Here is a 19381-nt window from a genome sequence, read left to right on the forward strand (position 1 = left end):
GTGGTTAGGTTAATTCGTGCAACGATTGTGCTTTTTTTTGCAAATGCGATTTTGTTAAATCATCCCCCGTTTGGCGAAGTAGGCTGTGATTCGATTAAAAAATGTACATGCACCGCATTGATTATATGCAATGCAGGACAAGCTAGTTAACCTAGTAATACCATCAACCATGTGTAGGTAACTAGTAATCATGTGAAGATTGATTGTTTTTTATAAGAAGTTTAATGCTAGCTAGCAACCTTGGCTCTTTGCTGCACTCGCGTAACAGGTGGTCAGCCTGTCACGCAGTTTCCTCGTGGAATGCAATGTAAATCTGCCATAATCGGCCGATTACGGATGGTTATGAAAACTTGAAATCGGCCCTAATTAATCGGCCATTCCGATTAATCGGTCGACTTCTAATAATAATCACAGTGGTTGCAGAGGGTGCAACAGGTCAGCACCTCAGTAGTAAATGTCAGTTGGCCTTTCATAGCTAATCATTCAGAGTTAGAGACCGCAGGTGCGGTAAGAGAGAGTCCTGGACCTGCTGTTTTGGACAAGGTAGCACGTCCAGTGAACCGGTCAGGGTTCCATAGCTGCAGGCAGAACAGTTGAAACTGGAGCAGCAGCATGAGCAGGTGGACTGCGGACAGCAAGGATTCATCAGGCCAGGTAGTACTGAGGCATGCTTCCAGGGCTCAGGTCCTCCGAGAGAAGAGAGAGAGAAAGTGATTGAGAGAGAGAGAGATAATTAGAGGGAGCATACTTAAATGCACACAGGACACCGAATAAGACATGAGAAATACTCCAGATATAACAGGCTGACCCCGACACATAAACTATTGCAGCATAAATACTGGAGGCAGGAGGAGAGAGACACTGTGGCCCTGTCCGACGATACCCCCGGACAGGGCCAAACAGGCAGGATATAACCCCACCCACTTTGCCAAGGCACAGCCCCCACACCACTACAGGGATATCTTCAACCACCATCCTACTACCCTGAGACAAGGCCAATTATAGCCCACGAAGATCTCCTCCACGGCACAAACCCGAGGGGGGGCGCCAACCCAGACGGGAAGATCACTTCAGTGACTCAACCCACTCAAGTGATGCACCCCTCCTGTTAGCTAGCTGACATTGAACCTGGTTGGTTTGCTCCGAGCACTGTGGCATTGTTCATTGTTGTTTAACTAGCTAACGTTAGCTGGCTGGCTCGTTAGCTAACGTTACGTGACGTGTGTACAACGCCCGTTGAATATGGCCAGAGTCAGTAAATGTCTGCAAAAAAGCCTCATGAAATTGTTGTCAGCAGAGCTGGTTAGTCTGTTTTCATGTTATCCAACAAATCATCGGCCAGAGCGTCAGGTGTGCGCTCCAAGAGCGAAACGAGATGGGTGGGGCTAAATCTTGAACGATGCTGAATGGGTGTAGACAAAGAGGAGCTCTTCACGAGATACCAAAACATAAAAAGTGAGTTTACAAGTTGATCAACTTTCAAAGCAGAATATCTTTCCCATTGTTCCTCAAATGCAGTGTATGATATCCCATTTTGTAGCTCTGAGTCTCTACTTTTATCTAGTGTAAAAAAAAAACACAATTTCAAATTTCATAGACCGAATCCAGGTGGTGAGTCACATTTCTGTTGTCATTAACCTGAAGCATATTGATGCTAAATCCACTCCAATGTATCTAATATCTGAATACATTGTAGACAGCCTCAATATTGAACTTTGTGTGAGAGACAGAGGGAAATAAAAGAGCATGAGTTCCCAGGCCATTCATCAAGCATGTCTGTCCCTTGTATTGTATGTGTACCTCAATATTCTCTCTCTCTCGCTCGCTGACACACACAGCCTATGTTCTTACTCACAGACACTTGACAGGGCTTGACACTTGTCCTCTTGTCAAACAAGGATAATTTAGATTTAAGTTGTCTGAATGGACAAGTTTTTAAAAAATCCCAATATCAAACAATTGCTTCGATCAGATTTGGATCAGAGGTGCTAACATTGGAAACATATTCAAATCTATTTTTCATAAGCCCATACATAAATAAAAAAGCCTACATGTCAAAGTGTAGGTGATATGCATATTGGCTACAGCCTCATGTCCAAACCGATGCTGACATGAGGCGCAAGAAAATGTTGCCAAACATTATAGGCTAAATGCCAGTGATGTTAGACAAATATAATGAAGGGTAATTCACTTTTTAACGTCTAAAGGATTGATTCTGTCGACATACTCTAGGCACGGTTCATTCAGCTCAAATGGTCATGAGTGAAGGACAGTGCCTGTTGCGCACCCCACATCACCCACCTTGAATCTGAGCGAAGGGGGTCAGCATTATGATACAATTGAACCTTAAACAGGATATTTTATATCATTTTATGATACTTCTTGTTTCAGTATGCCATTGAAACCAGCATTTTTCCTCATGTTCTATTGGTTTTCAAATCAACTTTATTTTATTGTCCAGCAGCCAAAGGCATAATCCTAGTATTTTTAGTAATCCATACTAGTTGATGCATTTTTAGATCTCCCCTCTTTCTTATTTTCAAATGGATATTTCTTTCTCTGCCACTTGAAACCGCTTACATGCAGTGCACTTTTGAGAAGTATTTTCCCGCTAAATGTATTTTGGAACGTTTGCCCGTAGCGTAGCCTAAGACGTGTGCATTGTTGAGTGTATAATATGAGGAAATAAAACTTTGTCAACATTTTTAAGCTAAACGATCTGATCTGTTGCGTAAGCGTCATTGCTTTTTTAAAGAACATTTTATTAGGTGCAGTGTTTGTATGAATTTTGGATGTCTTCCCAGAGTTGTCCCAGAGTCTGTAGACATATATTTTTTATCGTCTCAGGGATGAAGGGACGACCTTAACTTCGAGTCCTGGAGGGAATCAATTTATAAAGACATTTGGTCGTAATTGTAATGTTACCCTGTTAAGTGAAATATGTTTTAGGCTACGAAGGGTGGCCAACCATTCTCCAGGAGAGCCTTAAAGGCCAGTGTTACATTTTGAGACAGGCTTGAATATGCAAAGTTGCCAATAGGCAGGGTTTAGCCTATATTTTTTGTCTGATTCTCTATGCTAAAAAATATAGTAATGCATTTTATTTTGTAAAGTGGGTCATACAATGATGTAAAGATTGTGTTAGAGAGAGAACATTTTTGGGGACCCCAAAAAGATCTGTGCCTAAACAAATTGTCAAGCCCTGCTTAATTGTTTGGTGGGGGGGGGGGCTAAGACTTGTGGGACTTGTAGTGTCATTGAGAAAGGATCTATTTTTCTTCTCAGTAGCTCACCAGGACCAGCCTCAGAGGGTATGGGGCCACCATTAAACTCATCTCTCTGCTAATTGAACTAGCCTACATCAGAATGAAAAACAGACTTCTTTATTCAGATACATTGCACTACTTTCACTATGTACTGCGATTTGGTGTGAAAACAAAGAAAAAACAAAGTTGAATGCATTCAGTTGTACAACTGACTAGTTGTTTCCCTTGAGTTTGAGAAAAAGGGAGAGAAGCAGCAGATGGCATGCGTAGAACCAAGCTGGTAGGCTCACCTCACTCCTGTAAACGCACTTTACAACCGAAACAGTTCGGAGCAGTTCATATTACGATGACGTTTTGGTTCGTTTTTTTGGGCTGTTTGGGCACACATTATTCTCGAGGCAAGCTGAAGTTGGTAGCCGAAGTCTACACCCCCTCGTCGGCGAATGGTCAACCGTAGGGATTCTTCAACGACTCGTCCTCACGCACAGTTTTTCACTTGAGAAATACTGCATCAAACGTCCTAGTTAGATGCAAAATTGCGTGACTAAGATCTCGTCAGCAAAAATGTCAAAATGAATTACAGATTTCTTGAGTTATCACACAGTAGAGAAATTCGGACTAATTTGAGGAAGTTTATACTGGCTACGGCGTCTCAAAATGGACAAAAGTACTATTGCCGCTTTTTTCTTGTTAAGGTTGGCGCCGAACTGAAGCATGCTGACTCCTTTACACACATTCCCACACTAGCACCCTCTCCATCCTTGAATTCCCAGGTCAGCAAAACCATAGCTTAGTTAACACATCTTTATATGCTGACCTTTACGTGAACTGCTTACAGTACGTCTGTGTCGGATTGTCTGTTCCTGTGAAACATGGATGCACATACACTCACACACTGAGTGTACGTTAGGTACGTGGACATGGGTTTAGACACAGGTGGAGGTAGTTAAGACTAAGCTCCTCATGTCTCAGACAGACGTGTCTCCCGCCTCCCTTCGACTCTACTGCTCCAAACACACTTCAGGAACTTGTAGGGGAAAGAAGGAGGAAGCTGAAGCTGCTAAGGTACACAGTAGTAGGTTTTGGTAGACAGAAGGTGCTAAGGTACACAGTAGTAGGTTTTGGTAGACAGAAGGTGCTAAGGTACACAATAGTAGGTTTTGGTAGACAGAAGGTACACAATAGTAGGTTTTGGTAGACAGAAGCTGCTCTTTGGTAAAACGGGTAAATTGGTAATCAAAAAGGAGGATCAAGGCACTCTTCATATAATCAATTAAAATGAAGAGTGCCTTGGGCTTCCTTTTTTATGACCTTTTTTTAATGACACTTCCGGAACTATAGGGCTCCCGAGTGGCGCAGCAGTCTAAGGCACTGCTTCTCAGTGCTAGTGGCGTCACTACAGAACCTGGTTCGATTCCAGGCTGTATCACAAACTGCCGTGATTGGGAGTCCCATAGGGCGGCGCACAATTGACCCAGCGTCGTTAGGATTTGGCCGGGGCAGGCTGTCTTTGTAAATAAGAATTTGTTCTTAACTGACTTGCCTAGTTAAATACAGGTTAAATAAAAAAATAAAAATAAACAAACTATTGGACAGTGCAACAACAGGCCTAGGTTTGCAATATTCCAGGAACACAGCGTTGTACAAGATATTCAGTTTCTTGGCAATTTCTCGCATGGAATAGCCTTCATTTCTCAGAACAAGAATATACTGACGAGTTTCAGAAGAAAGTCTTTGTTTCTGGCCATTTTGAGCCTGTAATCAAACCCACAAATACGAATGCTCCAGATACTCAACTAGTCTAAAGAAGGCCAGTTATATTGGTTTTTTTAATCAGCACAACATTTTTCAGCTGTGCTAACAATTGAAAAAGGGTTCTCTAATGATCAATTAGGCTTTTAAAATGATAAACTTGGATTAGCTAACACAATGTGCCATTGGAACACAGGAGTGATGGTTGCTGATAATGGGCCTCTGTACGCCTATGTAGATATTCCATTAAAAAAAATCTGCCGTTTCCAGCCACAATATTCATTTACAACGTTAGCAATGTCTACACTGTATTTTGGATCAATTTGATGTTATTTTAATGGACAAATAAGTGCTTTTCTTTCAAAAACAAGGATATTTCTTAGTGACCCCAAACTTTTGAACGGTAGTGTATATAGATACATACATGCATACTGAATGCACCTACAGTAGAAACGATAACACGATATACAGAAAATAAGGAACTTACTTTGATAGTAACACACACATGTCCAAAGTTATTATTTGTAAGGAAAACAACAAGGAAGGCCATGCGAGCGCCAGCCAGAAAATGTTCCAATTCGTGCGAGACTGTGCAAGTGTCTGTATACTTGATCTGCGCAAACATTGGTGAAGTACATGGGCAATCCTCGAAGAGAGAAGTTTGTCCGGCTCAGTAAAGCCTCAAACATAAATTGTTCGCAACGCTGAAATGGGCAACTTCTATGTGAATTAATGAGGAGGCTGAACACACCTCAATTCAAACTGTTGTTAGAAAATACAAATTTGAGAAAATAATTTGAAATTGACAAGTTGAAACATAAATAATTAAGCAGGCAGCGAGTGTTAACTGTCCTGTTGCGTAATAATCACATTTTGGAACAGTGAGTGCGTTTTGACATCACGTGCATAAAACACCTCCCGCTGGGGCGACCTTTAGAGATATTTGTAACTCACGTATGAAAAAGTTAAAGGGTTGCCCGTAGGAGATATTTGTGCTGCAGCGAGTTGGGTGTGCTTACAGCTGGGACAGGAGTGGGTCATTAGGCAGCGTGCAGATTGTGCAACACCCAGGTACCGCAGGTTTCCCTGTCGGGTTGGCACTCTGGGCTGTCTGCCGTGAGCACTGCTTCGGGCTTGATTTGATCACGTCACCCCGCTCCTCCGCTCTCTCCACTGGCTTCCAGTTGAAGCTCGCATCCGCTACAAGACCATGGTGCTTGCCTACGGAGCTGTGAGGGGAACGGCACCTCAGTACCTCCAGGCTCTGATCAGGCCCTACACCCAAACAAGGGCACTGCGTTCATCCACCTCTGGCCTGCTCGCCTCCCTACCACTGAGGAAGTACAGTTCCCGCTCAGCCCAGTCAAAACTGTTCGCTGCTCTGGCTCCCCAATGGTGGAACACACTCCCTCACGACGCCAGGACAGCGGAGTCAATCACCACCTTCCGGAGACACCTGAAACCCCACCTCTTTAAGGAATACCTAGGATAGGATAAAGTAATCCTTCTCACCCCCCCCCCCCCTTAAAAGATTTAGATGCACTATTGTAAAGCGGCTGTTCCACTGGATGTCATAAGGTGAATGCACCAATTTGTAAGTCGCTCTGGATAAGAGCGTCTGCTAAATGACTTAAATGTAAATGTAAATGTTGATTTCATATCCCCATAGTTGTGTTGTAGTGAGTTGACCGAATGAAAGGGAACATACTATAATGACTATAACTACAGTTCCCTGAAGGAGGGATACGAGGTACAGCACAAGTTCAGCCCCACTCTGCCCAGTTCTGGGCTATGTGAAGAGTGGTACTGAATTGAAGGAATTAATCTGTGCCTCAGTTTAATTACCTGTGGAAGGCGGGGCTTTCGTTGAGGCACTGTGTTCATTGGCCTTGCCAGACGTGCGTGATTCTAATGTTCTTCGGGTTAGGGCACGCAAACTCCCTATAGCTCTGTTGTACCTCCTTTTCCTCCATCAGTTGTAGTCATAACTGTATGTTTTTCTGGGTCGTTACAGTAGTACATTTAGCATTGTCAGGTGACATGTTGACTGGCTCTCTATGAATGAATCACGTATACCTGCACATGGCTACTCACGACGTACTCGTATCCTGATCCCTTTGTAGAGGTGATAGGTGAAGGTCTTAGCTGTTCTCTGTCTGATACCTAGCTTAGCCTGTCTGATCCTGGGCCAAACCGGTGTCCGTGTCTGAGATATGGCTTGCCTACTACCTACTTAAACTGCATACTGTGTACTAATCATACTACATATTATTTATAATATACTGTTCAGTAAAAATGAATACAGTAAGCAACAAATATCATACTAGGCCCATCCTACTGAGAATGCATCATCCAATGCTCAATTGCGTTGATTACCCCCATTCATTCATTTTGGTACAGGGTGTCCCTTCAGCTGTTTAGCAGCTGTCAGACACACGTGGGTTCAGAAAGACGCTTATTTTCTTCTCAATAGTGTGCAGCGAATTCTAATAGATGAAAAGCCGCACGGCCACTGTCTCTGTTTGTTTTAGAAAGCAGGGATTGGTTGACGATCTAGGGTTAGGGCAGGGCAGAGACTAGAGAGCTAAGGTCAGCTTATCCTTCCTGACCAACAGGTGGTATTGGCATGTGTGTCTACTGGCTGGTGAGTCTTCTACCACTTTGGCCCAGTTACAAAGGCATATAGTATACACCGGGTTATACAATGAGTGTTATTGCGACATTCTCAAATATCTAATAACACAATTAATTCACAGCCAAGTTGTAAAGGCTTTCCCTCAGGCCCTCTAAGCAGATAGGTCTATGGTCCTCTGTAATAGTTTACTCACTAAAAAAGCCGGAGATCGACAACAATGAGATACTTTGCGTGCTTCACCTCATGCTACCTGCAGACACTCAGATACGATATAATTTGATGACATTTTTTTATATAACAAAAGCAATATACTGTATTGTTTTTTCAGGTATTATGAATGTGCCATTTAGAGATTCCCTGACTGACAGTGTTATGCGTAATGCAGGCTGTGTTAGGATGTTCTCTCTAGGGGCTAGCAAGAGGTCTTCAGGAGCAGCCCCCTTGCTTACATGCAGTTCTGATTCCTAATTTTGTATGTCTAGGCTGGGGTCTCTGAACTATTTGACCCATGTAAGCGTGTTTTGTGAATGTGACATGTCTGTTTACGTACATGTGCTTAGTATGTAAAGTATGCACATACGTGTCTGTCTGGTAATTACTGAGAGCCCTGACATGTGTTCATTAGTGTGCAGTGCGTTTTCTACGGACTATGTGGCTGGATATTTCACCCTTCGAACAAACATTTTCAAACTTTTTCATACCTTGGGAGTGTTTTTAGCTCGAACTGTGTCCATGTCCCACTGCATTTATTCCGATTATCCATAAAAACACCTGCAGCATTGATTTCCAGAAAGAATGGATTACATTTGAGCCAGCTAGCTAATTCTAGCCCAATTGGTAAAAAAAGACTACTGCTACAAATTTGCAACAGATTCAGTTAGCAAATGACGGGTCGAAAGGTGATCTTCATCTAATTACATTTACATTTAAGTCATTTAGCAGACGCTCTTATCCAGAGCGACTTACAAATTGGTGCATTCACCTTATGACATCCAGTGGAACAGCCACTTTACAATAGTGCATCTAAATCTTTTATACAGTGGGGCAAAAAAGTATTTAGTCAGCCACCAATTGTGCAAGTTCTCCCACTTAAAAAGATGAGAGGCCTGTAATTTTCATCATAGGTACACTTCAACTATGACAGACAAAATGAGAAAAAAAATCCAGAAAATCACATTGTAGGATTTTTTTATGAATTTATTTGCAAATTATGTTGGAAAATAAGTATTTGGTCAGTAACAAAAGTTGATCTCAAATCTGTGTTATATACCCTTTGTTGGCAATGACCGAGGTCAAACGTTTTCTGTAAGTCTTCACAAGGTTTTCACACACTGTTGCTGGTATTTTGGCCCATTCCTCCATGCAGATCTCCTCTAGAGCAGTGATGTTTTGGGGCTGTTGCTGGGCAACACAGACTTTCAACTCCCTCCAAAGATTTTCTATGGGGTTGAGATCTGGAGACTGGCTAGGCCACTCCAGGACCTTGAAATGCTTATTACGAAGCCACTCCTTCGTTGCCCGGGCGGTGTGTTTGGGATCATTGTCATGCTGAAAGACCCAGCCACGTTTCATCTTCAATGCCCTTGCTGATGGAAGGAGGTTTTCACTCAAAATCTCACGATACATGGCCCCATTCATTCTTTCCTTTACACGGATCAGTCGTCCTGGTCCCTTTGCAGAAAAACAGCCCCAAAGCATGATGTTTCCACCCCCATGCTTCACAGTAGGTATGCTGTTCTTTGGATGCAACTCAGTATTCTTTTTCCTCCAAACACGACGAGTTGAGTTTTTACCAAAAAGTTCTATTTTGGTTTCATCTGACCATATGACATTCTCCCAATCTTCTTCTGTATCATCCAAATGCTCTCTAGCAAACTTCAGACGGGCCTGGACATGTACTGGCTTAAGCAGGGGGACACGTCTGGCACTGCAGGATTTGAGTCCCTGGCGGCTTAGTGTGTTACTGATGGTAGGCTTTGTTACTTTGGTCCCAGCTCTCTGCAGGTCATTCACTAGGTCCCCCCATGTAGTTCTGGGATTTTTGCTCACCGTTCTTGTGATAATTTTGACCCCACGGGGTGAGATCTTGCGTGGAGCCCCAGATCGAGGGAGATTATCAGTGGTCTTGTATGTCTTCCATTTCCTAATAATTGCTCCCACAGTTGATTTCTTCAAACCAAGCTGCTTACCTATTGCAGATTCAGTCTTCCCAGCCTGGTGCAGGTCTACAATTTTGTTTCTGGTGTCCTTTGACAGCTCTTTGGTCTTGGGCATAGTAGAGTTTGGAGTGTGACTGTTTGAGGTTGTGGACAGGTGTCTTTTATACTGATAACAAGTTCAAACAGGTGCCATTAATACAGGTAACGAGTGGAAGACAGAGGAACCTCTTAAAGAAGAAGTTACAGGTCTGTGAGAGCCAGAAATCTTGCTTGTTTGTAGGTGACCAAATACTTATTTTCCACCATAATTTGCAAATAAATTCATTAAACATCCTACAATGTGATTTTCTGGATTTTTTTTCTCATTTTGTCTGTCATCGTTGAAGTGTACCTAGGATGAAAATTACAGGCCTCTCTCATCTTTTTAAGTGGGAGAACTTGCACAATTGGTGGCTGATTCAATACTTTTTTTGCCCCACTTTATATACACTGAGTGCACACAACTTTAGGAACACCTTCCTAATATTGATTTGCACCACCTTTTCCCCTCAGAATAGCCTCAATTCATCGGAGCATGGACTGTAAGATGTTGAAAGCATTCCACAGAGATGCTGGCCCATGTTGACTCCAATGCTTCCCACAGTTGTCAAGTTGGCTGGACCATTCTTGTTTAACACTGGAAACTGTTGAGTTAAAAACCCAATAGCATCACAGTTCTTGACACCTTCAAACCGGTGCGCCTGGCACCTACTATCATACCCCGTTCAAAGGCACTTAAATCTTCTGTCTTGCCCATTTACCCTCTGAATGGCACACATACACAATCCATTTCGCAATTGTCTCGAGGCTTAAAAATAATTCTTTAACCCGTCTCCCTCCCCTTCATCTTTCATGGAAAGAGTAGGTGCAGGTGTTCCTAATGGAGTAGGCGTTCCTAATGTTTTTTGTATATTTAGTTTCATCAGACAATTCTTCCTTTTTATAAATATCTCTGCTTTAATCAAAGATTGTTACATCGTTTTAGAGATTCAAATTTGCTTCCGTTTTGACTATGTTCCCATGGGTTCTTGTGACATGCTAATCTTCCTGTTATTGTTAGTTGTGTCTTGGTATGATCTTTTGACACTCTAACTTTCTCACTCATTATTCATGATTCATTACAGATTATCCGTAATCATGGTAGTAACCACAATGTAGAAGTGTTTAGAAAAACATATTATATTCCTGTTTATAATGAAAGTGACTGCAAAATGACACTACATTGTGTACCATTAATTTATATTGTGCACAAAATAATCTGAAACGCAACCAAAACAAACTGAAAATGCATCCAACAAGTTTGTAGAGTCACAAGCTTGATATAGTCAATGCATGCTAGGAGTATGGGACCAAATACTAAACTTTTGACTAGTTTATTTTTAAGAATCTTTCATTTTGACCCCTAGATTTTTTGAGAGGAAAAAAAAACATCTCTTTCTCAGAGCAATTGTATTTGTGTAAAATAATATCAGTTAAGAACAAATGTCAATGACGGCCTAGGAACAGTGGGTTAACTGCCTGTTCAGGGGCAGAACGACAGATTTATACCTGGTCAGCTCGGGGATTTGAATTTGCTAGTCCAACGCTCTAACCACTAGGCTACTCTGCCGCTTAAGGACAACGAAGTCGAGGTATTGAAGTGGCCAAGCCCTGGCCTCAATCCTATTGAAAAGTTGTTGGCAAAACTGAAAATGTGTGTGCGAGCAAACCTAACTCAGTTACACCAGCTCTGTCAGGAGGAATGGGCCAGAATTCACCCAACTTATTGTGGGAAGCATGTGGAAGGCTACCCAAAACGTTTGACCCAAGTTAAACAATTTAAAGGGAATGCTACCAAATACGAATTGAGTGTATGTAAACTTCTGACCCACTGGGAATGTGATGAAAGAAATGAAAGCTGAAATAAATAATTCTCTCTGCTATTATTCTGACATTTCACATTCTTAAAATAAAGTGGTGATCTAACTGACATAAAACAGGGTATTTTTACAATGATTAAATGTCAGGAATTTTGAAAAACTAAGTTTAAATGTATTTGGCTAAGGTATATGTATACTTCCGACTTGAACTGTATCCGGTGTTTAAGTTTACACTGAAAACATTTTACAATCCCAGCAACGATTTAGGGGAAACACTGTGTTGCGAATTTAATAGGAAATGTGACGTGGCATTGTGTAGTTCTCTTCATCCCCCTCTCTCTGTCTACCCCCCTTCCCCCTTACAGGGAAATATTTTGGTGTGCTCTTGCTATTGACTCAGCCAGACCAAGCAGTGCCTGCCTGCCCACCCAGGCCTCTATTAGTAATGGAACATTTATCTTGTGAGAACATGTCAATGGTCAGTGGCCTCCGCAATGCCTCAGTGCTCAAACTAGCAACCATTGCTTCAGCCACACTGACTGACATACCGGGGGATTTGTATACACAGTGCGGAGAACGAGAGGTTAGATGGACACAAGTGAGGCAGGAGAAGAACCCTGGCTCTGTTGTAGCTAGGATTTTCTTTGACCGTTCTGCTCCAGCGTCCTGTTACATCATCAGTTGGCACAGTGTCCCTGGCTGTGTTCCAGATGGCACCTTATTCCCCATAAAGTTCACTACTTTTGGTCAGAGCCCTATGGGCCCCGGTCAAAAGAAGTGCATTATATAGGGAATAGGGTGCCGTTTGGGACGCTGGACCTGTGATGCGGACTGAATGTTCTATAAGCCCAGGGGTCAACTGTCTGTAGGAATCTCACATTGATATTTTCAGGCCATTTAAAATATTGTTGTTTACCCTCACTGGCCTGGGACATCTGGGTTATCATGCCTGTTGTCATGTCTTTCTTAAGCCTACATGTATCCTTATGCTCTTCTGGTTGTGTTCGATGCATAAAGACACATTTCGGTTGAACGCATTCAGTTGCGCAGCTGACTAGGTAACCCCCTTTCAGTGTTCCCCAACACGTCACAAAAGTAATGGATTACTTTTGTGAGTAACATAGTAATATAGCGATTTACCGTATTCAAATATTGTAATATTAGTTACTTTTTAAAGTAACGCGTCTGTTACTTTCAGAAGTTAACCGCCCCGTTCTTTTCCCTCTGTTTTTTTTTCCCCTCTACTTAGCGTAAAAAAATTTGCTCGCCCTTCACATTCATCACTGTCAAGAGAATTTTAGAGCAGATGGTGTTAACAAATCGTAGCCTACTGTACCTGTGTCTTGTTTCAATCTATTTTGCATTGTGGCGCGCACTGTTGAGTTTTGGCCGCATGAGCGAAAAATCCGACCACTCAGATTTTGTCTTACAGTAACGTTATGGTATGCTATTATATTCAGTTCTATAGTGTAAAGATGTATCATTGTGATCCCGCAGACATAGATTTAGCTTTGATCTAACTTTATTAAAGGTCCAATGCAGCAATTTTTTTCTCAATATCAAAAAAAAAAATATTGGGGGAACAATTAAGTACCTTACTGTGATTGTTTTAAATTAAAATGGTCAAAAAGAAACAAAAATATGTTTCTTTAGCGAGGATCAATTACTCAAGCAAGGATTTAGGGGGGACTTGTCTGGGGGTAGTCTGAGTGGGGAGGGGTAAACTTAAAAACTAGCTGTTATTGGCAGAGGTTTGGAACTCTCTTTTCTTATTGATTTATTAACCCATTTACCGCAGTACGATGTTACTAGGCAGGCCAAAACTCCATCCCACCCAAACAGGAAGACTAAAAGAGCATCATAATAATTTTCACAATTTCCCAGTAAATATTATTTTTATTATGCCAACCTCTTAGTGTGGATATATAAAACACAGGCAAATCACATTTTTGACTGCACTTGGCCTTTAAACTAGCACCATTCTCCATTCATGTTCTGAAACGCTGAATGGAGAAATGCTGGTATAAACTATATGGAATTATTCCACATAAATGTGTAATTTATACTCATTATGATAAATAATATTTCCAATTTCCATATAAACAACCAAAATGTCCAATAAATGCAATTCAAAACGTCAAGAAAAGTGTATCACAACAAAATGGATCTTGATAAATCTAATGCATCAAAGGAATATTGTTCAGGCAACTTAAAAAAAAAAAAAAGAATCATATTAGAATAAGGCTGTGACGTAACAAAATGTGGAAAAAGTGAAGGGGTCTGAATACTTTCCGAATACACTATGTTTTAATTAGCTAGTTTGATTTCAAAGTTGAGAGATTGGCTGCACTTCTGTGTTTAGCAGAGTAACATTCTGTCCTATCCAACAGAAACCAAATGTGAGAACTGCCTACATGCCATTTTCTCTTAGGCTACCCATACCAGCCCCCCTCTGCTCTGCATGGCCACATAAGTGAAACAATGGCCAGACAGACACCTTCCTCTCCATGGAGAATGTTTGAATATGCTATTGTCAAGTTCATAGAATTTAGGCTACATTGATCCATGACAGGCAGACAATGTGACTATTCACTAACTCCATCTTTGTGTCTGTGTTTCAGGAGTCAACAGACAACAATTTAGCCATCCTGAATTTTGTCCAGAAAAATGCAGTGTACACATTAATTTATGTAGCTTATTGTGAAGGTAGGCCTATGTCACTGTGAATAACATTGTAACTCACAGACGCCCTGAAAACTGAGAGAGGATTATCTCTCTCCCAAAAATTGCAAATCAGGTCACCGTCCATGATTGTCGAACCCTGGTTAAAATCCAATGTGTGTGAAGTAGAGTCGGGACTACAACAAGGCTGGACAATCATGGGAGGCTTGACCAGGGTGCTGATGTACACAGTGGGTAGGAACCTGACAGCACTCTCTTGACTGTATACAGAGAGAATCCCTGCCTGATTCTCAGTTCTCTTGGCTAAACTGAGAACAGTTTATGGATCCGGTCTATGGACTTAATGACAATTCAGGACTGAGGACTGTCGGTCTGTGTGATGCAGACCAAGGACAGAGGCTGAGCAAGCAGCAATATTGTAATATTGACAGAAAGTGAAGCTGCCGTTGAAATTGTTAAAACATATATATCATATTTTTTGTTCTGTTTATCATGCAATGCCTGTTCTGATAATGTTTACATAACCAACTACAATTACAAGCTGAGCAAACAATGGAATGGAAAATAAATTATTACAATGTACAGGAAGACCACATGTTCATTATAGCCTACTCCTCCACTCAGGGTACTAGCATACATGGACTGCTAAGGATTCCCAGTGTTACAATATGTTTGAGGGGGGCCACATTGACATTTCAATTGTTTATGTGGGTCCTGATGAGCACCACTGAAATGTGATGTGCTCTAACAAGCCACCAATTCCTTCTCTCTCTCGGCTATAACCTATCTATATTACATTATACACATTATTTTACAGGAACACTGGTGTTATTGTTCGTAGAATACAAGCTAACTAGTATAACTTAGTAGTAATATTGTACTCCTACACACCAACAGTGTAATATCCGGATGAAGTTTGATAATACTAAGTAAATAATTAGGAACATACAGTAAGTAGAATTACATGATATTTATACATTGTAAGATGTTAAGAACAAATTCGTATTTACAGTGGCGACCTACCGGGGTTTGGGTTTAAACAGTGGGTTTAACTACCTTGTTCAGGGGCAGCACGACAGATTTTTACCTTGTCAGCTTGGGAATTCGATCCAGCAACCGTTCGGTTACTGGCCCAACGGTCTAACCACTAGGCTACCTGCCGCCCCGATTTGACCAAGTGACATCCTTATTCTATTCGCCTCATCAAAACAATATTCAAGAAGTTATGTTTTGTATTAGTAGCTAACTCTTTTGCTATTAAAGTATTGGTCCATATTCTAGCTGATACAGTGTTGGACACTGCAGCTAGGTCGTTTAGTTAGCTAGCCAGGTAGCTACAGTGCCTTGAATTAAATTTAGATTTTGTCTCGCTGGCCTATAAACAGTAACCCATAATGTCAAAGTGGAATTATGTTTTTAGACATTTTTACAAATTAATCGAAAATGAAAAGCTGAAATGTGAACAAGCATTTTTTGGCAAACCTTATAGCAAGCCTAAATGCGTGTTATGGCAAGCTGGCAAGCCTAAATGCGTGTTATGACAAGCTGGCAAGCCTAAATGCGTGTTATGGCAAGCCTAAATGCGTGTTATGGCAAGCCTAAATGTGTGTTCTGGCAAGCCTAAATGTGTGTTCTGGCAAGCCTAAATGTGTGTTCTGGCAAGCCTAAATGTGTGTTCTGGCAAGCCTAAATGTGTGTTCTGGCAAGCCTAAATGGCAAGCCTAAATGTGTGTTATGGCAAGCCTAAATGTGTGTTCTGGCAAGCCTAAATGTGTGTTCTGGCAAGCTGGCAAGCCTAAATGTGTGTTCTGGCAAGCCTAAATGTGTGTTCTGGCAAGCCTAAATGTGTGTTATGGCAAGCTGGCAAGCCTAAATGTGTGTTATGGCAAGCTGGCAAGCCTAAATGTGTGTTATGGCAAGCTGGCAAGCCTAAATGCGTGTTATGGCAAGCTGGCAAGCCTAAATGCATGTTATGGCAAGCTGGCAAGCCTAAATGCGTGTTATGGCAAGCCTAAATGCGTGTTATGGCAAGCCTAAATGCGTGTTATGGCAAGCCTAAATGTGTGTTATGGCAAGCCTAAATGTGTGTTATGGCAAGCTGCCAAGCGTAAATGCGTGTTGTGGCAAGCTGGCAAACCTAAATGTGTATTATGGCAAGCTGGCAAGCCTAAATGTGTGTTATGGCAAGCTGGCAAGCCTAAATGTGTGTGATGGCAAGCTGGCAAGCCTAAATGTGTGTTCTGGCAAGCCTAAATGTGTGTTCTGGCAAGCCTAAATGTGTATTATGGCAAGCTGGCAAGCCTAAATGTGTGTTATGGCAAGCCTAAATGCGTGTTATGGCAAGCTGGCAAGCCTAAATGCGTGTTATGGCAAGCTGGCAAGCCTAAATGCGTGTTATGGCAAGCTGGCAAGCCTAAATGTGTGTTATGGCAAGCTGGCAAGCCTAAATGCATTCAGGAGTAAAGATGCGCTTAACACGTCACATAATAAGTTGCATAGACTCACTCTGTTTTTGAATGACTACTACCTCATCTCATTATTTGTATTTTCCCCCCCAATTTCGTGGTATCCAATTGTTAGTCGTTGCTGTCTTGTCTCATCGTTACAACTCCCGCACGGAGAGGAGAAGGTCGAGAGCCATGCGTCCTCCCTCCGAAACACAACCCAACCAAGCCGCACTGCTTCTTAACACACCGCGCAGCCAACCCGGAAGCCAGCCACACCGATGAGACAAGGATATCCCTGCCGGCCTAACCCTCCCTAACCCGAACGACGCCCCATGGGCCTCCCGGTCGCAGCCCAGAGTCTCTGGGTTCGAGCCCATACTATCTGTATTTATTTTATTTAACTAGGCAAGTCAGTTAAGAACAAATTCTTATTGGGATGTAAAAAAAAATGGGTTGTAAAAAAAAAAATATATATAAATATAGGACAAAACACACATCACGACAAGAGACAACACTACTTAAAGAGAGACCTAAGACGGCAACATAGCAAGGCAGCAACACAGCATGGTAGCAACACAACATGACAACAAGAGGGTAGCAACAAAACATGGTACAAACATTATTGGGCACAGTCAACAGCACAAAGGTCAAGGTAGAGATGACAATACATTACACAAAGCAGCCACAACTGTCAATAAGATTGTCCATTGTTGAGTCTTTGAATGAAGAGATTGACCAAAAAAATTGCGAAAATGACAAAGTATTAAAGGAACCTTCACACCTTCACTCATCTGATAGCCTTTATTTATTTTTTTATTTTTTATTTATTTCACCTTTATTTAACCAGGTAGGCTAGTTGAGAACAAGTTCTCATTTGCAACTGCGACCTGGCCAAGATAAAGCATAGCAGTGTGAGCAGACAACACACATGGAGTAAACAATTAACAAGTCAATAACACAGTAGAAAAAAAGGGGCAGTCTATATACAATGTGTGCAAAAGGCATGAGGAGGTAGGCAAATAATTACAATTTTGCAGATTAACACTGGAGTGATAAATGATCAGATGGTCATGTACAGGTAGAGAGAGATATTGGTGTGCAAAAGAGCAGAAAAATAAATAAAAACAGTATGGGAATGAGGTAGGTGAAAATGGGTGGGCTATTTACCAATAGACTATGTACAGCTGCAGCGATCGGTTAGCTGCTCAGATAGCTGATGTTTGAAGTTGGTGAGGGAGATAAAATTCTCCAACTTCAGCGATTTTTGCAGTTCGTTCCAGTCACAGGCAGCAGAGTACTGGAACGAAAGGCGGCCAAATGAGGTGTTGGCTTTAGGGATGATCAGTGAGACACCTGCTGGAGCGCGTGCTACGGATGGGTGTAGCCATCGTGACCAGTGAACTGAGATAAGGCGGAGCTTTACCTAGCATGGACTTGTAAGATGACCTGGAGCCAGTGGGTCTGGCGACGAATATGTAGCGAGGGCCAGCCGACTAGAGCATACAAGTCGCAGTGGTGGGTGGTATAAGGTGCTTTAGTGACAAAACGGATGGCACTGTGATAGACTGCATCCAGTTTGCTGAGTAGAGTGTTGGAGGCCATTTTGTAGTGAAGCTCTGTGCTGATTGGACAGCATAAAAAAGTAATATTACGAGTAATATCTAATATTACGAGTAATATCTAATATTACTCTCAACCAGTCATGATGCTCACAACTAGTCATGCTCATTGGAGTCCTGCACGAGTTCTGGTCAATGTCCACCCTTCTCCCAGTTTTGTACTCCTATGACTTCTGTCCTGGTACTAATCTATGCGTATATGTATGTTTCTCTCCTCTCCCCAGGCGTTTGGTCAGGCCTACTCCACCCATAGGAAGGTGGCTGCAGATGGGGAGAGCAGGGAGGAGTCACTGATGCTGGAGTCAGCCAGTAAGGAGGCCCAATATCAGCAGATGGTCCTGGAGCTGCAGAATGAGCTGCGGTTGGCCAGAACCACTCTCACTAGCACCCAATCAGAGAACGAGCGCCTGGCTGCCGTCGCCCTGGAAATGAGAGAGGTGAGCTGGAAACCATTCCAGGGTTTTTCTTTATTTTACTATTTTATACATTGTAGAATAATAGTGAAGACATCAAAACGATGAAATAACACATATGGAATGATGTAGTATCCAAAAAAGTGTTAAACAAATCAAAATATGTTTTATATTTGAGATTCTTCAAAGTAGCCACCTGGAAATCATTTTAATTAACAGGTGTGACTTGTTAAGTTAATTTGTGGAATGTATTTCCTTCTTAATCAGGCCTTCATGGTCAAATTGCTGCAAAGAAACCACTACCTAAAGACACCAATAATAATAAGAGACTTGCTTGTGCCAAGAAACACGAGTAATGGGCATTAGACCGGTGGGAATCTGTCCAGATTTCAGATTTTTGTTTGCAAAAGCTGTGGCTTTGAGACGCGAGTAGGTGAACGGATTATCTCCGCATGTGTAGTTCCCACCGTGACGCGTGGAGGAGGTGGTGTGGGGGTGCTTTGCTGGTGA

The 19381-nt window shown here is 42.0% G+C and overlaps 1 protein-coding gene across 2 annotated transcripts in view; it reads left to right on the top strand.

The window, feature by feature from the left end:
• Nucleotides 1-19381, top strand: part of bicd2 (bicaudal D homolog 2 (Drosophila)) — a 41954-nt gene that overhangs the window by 12785 nt on the left and 9788 nt on the right. For both annotated transcript variants that reach the window (XM_035743412.2, XM_035743413.2), the window contains exon 2: nt 18683-18895. In XM_035743412.2, coding sequence (XP_035599305.1) covers nt 18683-18895 — 213 coding nt within the window. The remainder of the gene's footprint in view (nt 1-18682; nt 18896-19381) is intronic.

Source organism: Oncorhynchus keta, chromosome 10 (genome assembly GCF_023373465.1).
Source record: "Oncorhynchus keta strain PuntledgeMale-10-30-2019 chromosome 10, Oket_V2, whole genome shotgun sequence".
NCBI lineage: Eukaryota > Metazoa > Chordata > Actinopteri > Salmoniformes > Salmonidae > Oncorhynchus > Oncorhynchus keta.